This window comes from Quercus robur, chromosome 8 (assembly GCF_932294415.1).
Source record: "Quercus robur chromosome 8, dhQueRobu3.1, whole genome shotgun sequence".
Taxonomy (NCBI): domain Eukaryota; kingdom Viridiplantae; phylum Streptophyta; class Magnoliopsida; order Fagales; family Fagaceae; genus Quercus; species Quercus robur.
In genome coordinates this window covers 3856991-3866328 of record NC_065541.1, presented here as the reverse complement: position 1 = coordinate 3866328, position 9338 = coordinate 3856991, and the positions used below count along the sequence as shown (strand labels likewise).

Sequence of the window (9338 nt, the reverse complement as noted above, 5' to 3'; positions counted from 1 at the left end):
GATTTCATTGAGAAAGACATATACGATCAATTCTATATACTCTTGTCTTGGGGTGGCAAATAAATGGGTTGAACAGGTTTTGGGTTAGGTCATATTTGAGTTGGGTATATAATTTCCCATTATCTATTTATTACCCATTTAAATAAATATTAAATACCCAATAACTACCCAACCCATTTAATCACCCAACGTACCCATTGAACCCATTATTTGATTTATAAGCATTCTACTTATTATAAAATTACCAAAAACTCTCAAAGGAAATTACCAAAATACCCACGGTATGTTTGTGATTGGGATGGCAATTTAAGACTTACCCAAATGAGAGTCTTGTCATACCTTAGAGAGGAGATCACCCCAATCACAAACATCACCATCCCTTAATATTGTGAGTGTCTGGGATTGCTAGGAAACATTGGAGCATATGTAAACTTATTGTCATAAAACCCATGGAGCGTACGTAAGCTTATTGTCATAAAACAACTGCTTTCTAAGTGTTTGACCATTAGAAACCTCTCAACTTTTGTGCATTCTGCATTCAATCAAAAACCAATGTGATGTGAAAAACACGAGGAATAAAATTCAATTACCAAGGAGTCATGACTCATGAGAGCTAAAACTCACACAACTCAATTGAACAAAACCACATCCTGGCTAAATTAGTCTACTTTTCTACCCAGAGTTTATTTGGTTGTTCCTAACCTTAAACTGCCAAGTGCCAATCCACCAAACATAATGCTCATATCCCTAGTTGTTCATCATAGTTGTTAGTATTGTACAAAATGTAATATATATCAAATCAAATTAAATTAAAAGAAAATATAATTTTTTTTAAATTGTTATAATTATTATAGATCCAAGCAGCTTGAATGACAATAAGGAAATTAAAGAAAAACAAAATAACAATAATCGATAATAAATATTGGAGATGATTAGAAGAAAATGGACCCCAAAAAAAATTGTCAATGATGAGATAATTTTGCAAAATGGTGAAGATAGTGGTAATAGTAAATTGAAATATGGAGATGAAGTTGATTAGGCAATATGATTAATATGGTGGTAGAATTAAATGTTAACACACACTTAGGCAAGATGATGAATATGGTGGTAAATCGAAATAGTAATAAGAACAAGGAATTGGTTGGGACTAAGTTAACTAACTCTTTTTTCCTCTTTTACATTCAAATGTGATTTTTATTTCTATTATATCTGACAACGAGTTAGTTCATCTGCAGTTTACTTTGGCTACTGATTTAAAAAGAGGAGACATGGCAGAAACTGTAGTCAGCTTGGTTATAGAGCATTTGGTCCCATTGTTAATCCAAGAAGCACAATTGCTTAAGGGTATCCATGAAGAAGTTGCAGGCACCAGACGTGAAATAGAGATGATTTAGTCTTTCCTCAAGGATGCTGATACAAGGGCTGAAAAGGATGGCACGAGCAATGTTGCAAAAACATGGGTAAAACAAGTTAGGGAAGAAGCTTATCACATAGAAGATGTTATTGATGAATACATACTTCATTTTGCAAAACAGCCTCACAAGCGAAGGCGACGCTTTTATTTCCTGCAAAAGATTTCTCACATAACCATAAACCTAAAACCACAACATGTGATAGCTTCTAAGATTCAAGGTATCAACAAGATACTAGACGGCATCAGAAAGAGTGGTGAAAGATATGGCTTCAACACCATAGGGAAAAGATTATCTAGCAGTGACACTAAAAGTGTTACATGGCATGACCCTTGAGTGACATCCCTATTCCTTGATGAAGCTAAGGTTGTAGGCATTGAGAATCCTAAAGCTGAATTGATAGAGAAGCTGGTATGGTGATTTCGGTGGTTGGCATTGGTGCCTTGGCAAGACCACTCTTGTCAAGAAAGTGTATGACAATGAGAAGGTGACCACACTACAAGAAAATGTATTTTTAGTGACGAAAAAATTCATCACTAAAAGTCCTGTTTTTCGTCACTAAGAACCTTTAGTGACGAAATTGGACTTTTAGTGACGAAATTCGTTTCGTCGCTGTAGCCCCGTCGCTAAAAGTCCTGGCAACGAAAAATTTCGTCACTAAAAGTCCGATTTGTTTTTAAAAAAAAAAACTTTTAGCGACGAAACGTGCTAAATGTTTTCCTAGCTAAAAACAGTATTTAGTGACGAAAATATTTCGTCACTAAAACCATTTCAGTTTATTAAATCATATTTAGTGACGAAAATATTCGTCACTAAAACTTTTTTTTGGGTACATATAGTGACGAAAATATTCGTCACTAAAACTATTTTTAGGAAAATTCATACACATATAGCGACGAAAATTTTCGTCACTAAAACCATTTCTTACAAAATTCCCCTACATTTAGTGACGAAATATTTCGTCACTAAAAAATTTTTTTGTTGCTATATTTGTGACGAAAAATTCGTCACTAAAACTAATTTTTGTTTTTATTATTTTCATGGAATTGATATTAACCTGTAACCTGTCATTACATTATTAAAACCTCACATTTGATTTACACATTTATTCCAACAACACATTTATAAAAAATTGATCCATACATTCCACAAGTTAAAATTAAAATAAGTATCCAATTTAAACTTCTTCCATACAATAATTGTTTGCAACACATACAATAATTGTTTACAACACATACAATAACTTAAGATGTTTTATAACAATACAAAAAATGTTGCATAATATAATTAAAACCAATGGAAGATGTCCTCATATATCTTCAAATAATGCCTAAAGGAAATCCCCTAGCCACCAATAAGATATCTGCACAAATATAAATCTTTAGTCAAATATAATTCTACTAAAGATTGAATAACCTATCACGTGACAAATATTAGTTTCAAATGATACATAAAAAATGAAGTGTTTTAACTTAAAGATAAAGTACTAACCAATAAGTGATTTAGCTTGAAGATGAACCACCTCCATAGGTAAAAGCGTCATCATAACCCTTGCTCCTCAAAAAATTAAGAATATTCTTTTGGACCTCATCTTGCTTAGCTCGCGCCTCTTGCTCCTTAGCTTGCTCCTCTTCATCCCTAGCTCTTGCCTCTTTGAGCTCAATTATCTCACTTTCTAACCGATGAATATACTCCACCGAACTAGATGAGGCAGTGGTTACTAGAGAAGAGGAAGGTCTCATGCCAAGTCCTTTTACAATACCGGATTTCTTCTTAAAAACCAAGTTTGAGATCTCCTCTTGTGTAAGGGGAATTGCATTAGGATCTTGACAATGATCCTCTTGCACTTTGAGAATAGTTTCCTACCATTTGAAAGATAAAAAAACAAGCAATCACAACATTAATAATACATATGTTATAACTTTACAAACATGATAAAGATAGAATAATAGGGATGGAATGATACACATACATATGTCGCTTCATCCTCAGGCTGTATCCACCTATTTGTATTTGGATTGAAATGAACATCTTTGTAAATTTTTGCCAATTCAGGAACTTGACCGCCATTATTATTTGTCTAATTAATTAACATTCAAGTGTTAGTTATTTATAGTTAATTAATCACAACATGTAATACACTAAGGTTTAAGAAAATGAAAAAACACACACCTCCTCATCAACCCTAACAGCAAGTGCCTTTGACCCGCATCTATGTTTACCTGAAGTTTTGCTCCTATTTTCAGAGTTAATTCTTGATTTTTCCTAATAAAGAACATTCAAGATATTTATTAGTTCATGAATAAAACAGTATACATTTACTTCATCTAAGTATTAATCTAATCATTTGACAACATAATATTGTAAATATTGGATAAATAATTTACCAGCCAGTCCTTATTGGTCCATCTCCCTTCAATGAGTTCAGTCCACTGCTTAAGTGTGGCATTCTTTGGCGGGTGGCTTTTTGCATAGTCAGCACCATGAGATTGTACGAGTTTTTTATAAGTCTGATACAACTTGTTAGAGCTGCAACTCAATAATCTTCCACATTTTGTATTTATTGTTTTGTTCACCAAGTTAGAATCTCCTTCTAGCTCAAACTGATCCTGTAAAATGAAGTGTATATGTATTATAAAAATATTATTATATGTACTTAATATGCTTAATGACAACAAAGACAAGTTAGACGCTATCAATGTAAATTTACCGCTATACTTTGAAGCACCACATCTCTAGTAGCAGCATCAACACTTTTCCAATTTTTCACATTATAACTGGACAAATTACTTCGCACTTGTACACCAATTTGATTGACAAGTTTGCACGCATTAGTCCCAACAGGAGCATCATACTCTGCAGCTATACGTACTGGCAACTTACCACTTTTTTCAACAAGTGCCCGTACTGCTATACCACGTGTTGTTCCACGAGTATTTCTGCTAGTAGATCATATTTAAACATTATCAATGTTAAAAAATTATACATTCCATGTACATTAAGTATAATATCAATAGTAAAGATAGGGTGTAGTTGTAATTAAGTATGTTTTATGTAATTACCAGTCGTGTTAGTTAATGCGTCGGTAGCCTCCGCACTAGAAGAACTTTGGACGAGAGGATTTACTTCAGGAGATGTTTCCGTAGATTGAACCGTAGATTGGACCACCGGGATAGATGCCTCACCTCGTGAGCGTGTTAGTCGTCCTGGTGCCATTTGTAACTAACAAACATATATATAATTTAACAACCAAGTCATTACAAATAATGGAACAACAAAGTTATTATCTATTGTACCCTATGAAACATCTATTTTATTAAAGAATTAGATGACTCATCATCATTCTCATCGTCACCAATAGGTGGTACATAATCATCATCTACCACAACACTAGCTCTACTTCTTTTCCTTTTTGCACAATTGGACTGAGCAGAATCCTTTAGAGAAGTTGAGATGTGCTTCAATCCCAAAGCATCAATTCTCTCTTGGTTTTGCCTCATTCTATCCAATTTTGTCATCTCATAACTCGGTATATTATGAGTGTATTTGGCCTTTTTGGGCATTTTTTGAAACTATGTATTGACATGAAAGATAAGTACAATTGCTACTAACTTAACGTCATAATCCATACCAAGCAATTCAAAAATGCAAAATTTGAACACAATTGCTACTAACTCAACACAACAAATGACCACATCAATATCCATATCAAGTTCAAGATAAGTACAAAATATCTCAATAACAATTACTACTAACTTTACATATCATAGTTCACACCATTCTCCATATCAAGCAATTCACAAGTGCTAAATTTGAACACAATTGCTACTAACTCAACACAACAAATAACCACATCAATATTCATATCAAGTTCAAGATAAGTACAAAACATCTCAATAACAATTACTACTTAGATAAGCATAAAACTTTAAGACAAGCAAACAACATTTAAGACAATTGTTATGAACTTTACATATCATAATCTATATCAAGATCAACATCAGGTATGTCATGCTCTTCATTTTGATTAGCGTCTCTTGAAGTTCCACCTTCAGGAACAACCTCAGTTTCAACATCACCCATACAATACTCAATAATATTGTCATCAACATTGATAGTGACAACATCAACAATTGCTTCTTGTTGGAATGCGTCACTATCTTCTGTATTATCATTGGATTCTCCACCCCCAACTTCCGGGACATCAAACACTCCCCTATGTTGGATGCATTGCACAATTTTCCAAGGGTCACGCAATTTGGTATCTTGAAGGTAGAAAACTTGTTTCGCTTGACTAGGAAGTATAAAGGGGTCATTTTGATACCACCGACTTGTAACATCAATACTCGTGCAGTGTGCATCGGTTCTTATCGTTCTCCTTCGACCATTGGTACCAGTATTGTACCATTCATACTGGAACAAAACAACTTTATGGCGAAACATATACTCTAATTCCCAAATTTTGCACACATGACCATAGAAGTTGTGCGTTTCTCCCTCATGGTCCCCTTCGGTACATACACCACTGTTTTGGGTTACACGACGATTGTCTAGGTCCTTTGTATGGAACTTTATACCATTGACCATACAAACTGTGTACTCCTTCACATGCGGTTTAGGACTATTTGCTAATGACCATAACTGTTTAATAGCTTCTGATGACTCGTTAACTTTCAATCTATTCATCTATAATGACACACAAGTGATATTAATTAGTAATAAGCAATGACGAATAAATTTAATCTCATAAATTTATTAGTGTGATTAAATTTCAAATATCTTACACGTTCTCTGAACCGCTTGGGAAACTCTTGTCGTTGGATTTGAGTTATGGCTTCTCCAGTAGGATTATGCAATGTACTTTTATGTTCGCTGTTAAAAATAAGGTGATTTACTTTCAGTTAAGCATTGTAGATAATATTCAAAACTTGATCAAACAATATATGCATATGAAATCACATACTTTAAATAAGGCTCTAGTTCAGGACTATTGTACAACAAGTACCAATGAGCAGTGACAAGCAATGCACGAGACAAGTCGCCATCATTCCGCCTACCACCTGTAGGTCGGGCAGTCTGTGAAAAAACTACCAATCCTTCGCTAGATTCACCAAAATCTTCATTTCTTTCTCTTCGGTTATGTACAGTTTCGATCCCATCAATATACAAAGACCAGTTGTTAATACATTCTTTAAGAATGTAAGCCTCTGCAATCGAACCTTCTGGTCGAGCTCGGTTGGAAACGTATCTTTTCAATTTTCCAAGGTACCTACGAGGAAAAAATACGCACAATATGTGATTTTATACCACGTGGGAAAGATACAATTGTTGAATGCATCAAATGATCTAATTACCTTTCAATTGGATACATCCACCGATATTGTACCGGGCCTCCTAGAATTGCTTCTCGAGGCAAATAAATAGCAAGGTGGACCATAACATCAAAGAATGCTGGAGGAAAGAACCTTTCAAGCTTGCATAGTATAAGAACTATACGTTCTTCTAGTTTCTCTAATTCACTCCGTTTTAGGGTCCTTGAGCATAAGTCTTGGAAGAAGTTTCCCAACTCAAACAATACAATACTAATGTCCTTATCTGCAAACCCTCGCAACCCAATTGGAAGAATTCGTTGTAGTAGCACATGACAGTCGTGGCTTTTCAAACCAGATAATCTACCATTTTTTGCATTCACTGACCTTGATATGTTGGCTGCATAGCCATCTAGATACTTGACTGATTTCAAAAAGTCATAAAAACCATCCCTTTCATTGGGGCTTAATGAAAAGAAAGCCTGAGGCTTGTCATATGATCCATCAGGACCTTGTTTCAAATGCAACGTGTGCCTGAAGTTCATATTTTGCAAGTCTATCCGTGCCTTGTCAGTGTCCTTGTTTTTCCCCTCAATGCCCAACAAAGTACCATAAGTATTCTCACTAATGTTCTTCTCCACATGCATAACATCAATGTTGTGCTTAAGCTTCTTATTTTTCCAATATGGAAGCTTATACAAAATACTTACCTTTGACCAATTTGGCTCCCCAATGAGTTGTCTCTTCTTGTTACTTGGATGCTTTCCTAAAATTATATTTGGCATTCTATCTAGCTGCTCTTGTATCTTTCCCACTTGTAACTCTAAAGATCTCTTCTGTTTCTTTGGTAAACCATTATGCAACCGACTATGTCTCTAACGATGTTCCATAGGCAAATAAGCTCGATGGTTAATGAATCCAATTTTACTTTCCAAACCTTCTGAATATGGTTCATCATTGCAAGTGTAACAAGAATGATAACCCTTTGTCCTCCACACGGACACGTTACCAAATCCAGGATAATCATGTATTGTCCACAACAAAGTTGCACGCATCTAGAAATGCTCTTTACTATAAGCATCATACGTTTCTACACCTTCTTCCCACAACTCCTTCAACTCATCAACCAATGGTTTCAAGTAAATATCAATTTCATTTCCCGGTTGATGAGGACCAAGAATAAGCAAAGACAACATAAAATATGGCTCTTTCATAACCAGCCAAGGCGGTAGGTTATAGGGGATAAGTATGACAGGCCACATACTATAGTTGTTGTTTATATTCCCAAAAGGGTTAAATCCATCTGTAGCCAACCCCAACCTTACATTGCGAGGTTCGAGGGCAAAATCAGGATATTGCAAATCAAACTCCTTCCACTCCTCATTATCAGCTGGATGCCTCATTATCCCATCATCCACACGTTTGTCTATATACCATCTCATGTCCTTAGCTCTTTGGCTTGACATGTACAATCTCCTCAGTCTCGGTGTCAACGGGAAGTAACGCAATACCTTATGAGAAATCTTCTTACCTTGGGCACGTGTATCCTTGTACCTAGGCGCCTCACACACCGGGCATTTATCAAGGTTTTCATTTTCCTTCCAAAATAGTGCACAATCATTTTTGCATGCATCTATATGCTCGTATGACATGCCCAAGTCACGTAATATCTTCTTTGCTTCATAAGTTGACCTTGGAATCAAGTTACCTTTCGGTAAAACCTTTGTCAACAATTCTAGCATCATATCAAGTCCCTTATTACTCAAGTTGGTCATTACCTTTACATTCAACATCTCAATAACAAACTTCAAGATACTATAATCAGTGCAACCCGGATACAACTTACGCTTTGCATCTTCCTCAAGTTTGTCAAAATGATGCACCTCCTCATCTTCGATTACATTCCTCGGTTCCCCTCTAATTCGATCACCTACCAAGGCATCGATACCATCCATATGATCACCATCCGACATTTCATTATCATGAATGTTCTCGTTCAATACACGAGATTCTCCATGATTATGCCAATTAATGTAAGATTGCATAATCCCACGATGAAGCAAATGGATACGCACAGTATGAAGAGATTGTCGATAGCAATTCACACAGTGAATACACGGACACGGAATATTACCACTCAAGTCCACAACTGCCTTTGCAAAATTAATAAATGCATTGACCCCTTCAATATATGGACGACTTAATCTGCCATCAGGTGTCTTACCCATTGTCATCCAACTTTTATCCATGTTTGACTACAATTGCAAGATGAATGCTATTTTAGCAAAATAAGGACAACTCATGCATAATGTATTCTAACATCTAAGTCTATAAGCTACTTAGGTAAAATAAGAATAACAAACCAACAATTCACAAGAAAACCAAACACAAACATCACAACTATAATGCTTATAAGTATTGAAATCTACTATTCATTACATCTAATCAACAATACCCAATCATAATTCAAAAGAATGTAAAACACTTCCAATATGTATTTAAACCACCTTATAACACCATGCAAGCCACCCGCTTGCTCCAACACAACATACCACCACAAATCCAATTTCCAACATCACAAATATAAAATTTTATAGGTATTTAAATCAAATAAAAT

General features: G+C 35.1%; 1 protein-coding gene across 1 annotated transcript; it reads right to left on the bottom strand.

The window, feature by feature from the left end:
* Positions 1-7776: 7776 nt before the first annotated feature.
* Positions 7777-8970, bottom strand: LOC126695704 (uncharacterized). The gene has a single exon (XM_050392536.1). It carries the CDS (start codon positions 8968-8970, stop codon positions 7777-7779), a length of 1194 nt encoding a protein of 397 aa, XP_050248493.1.
* Positions 8971-9338: the final 368 nt, after the last annotated feature.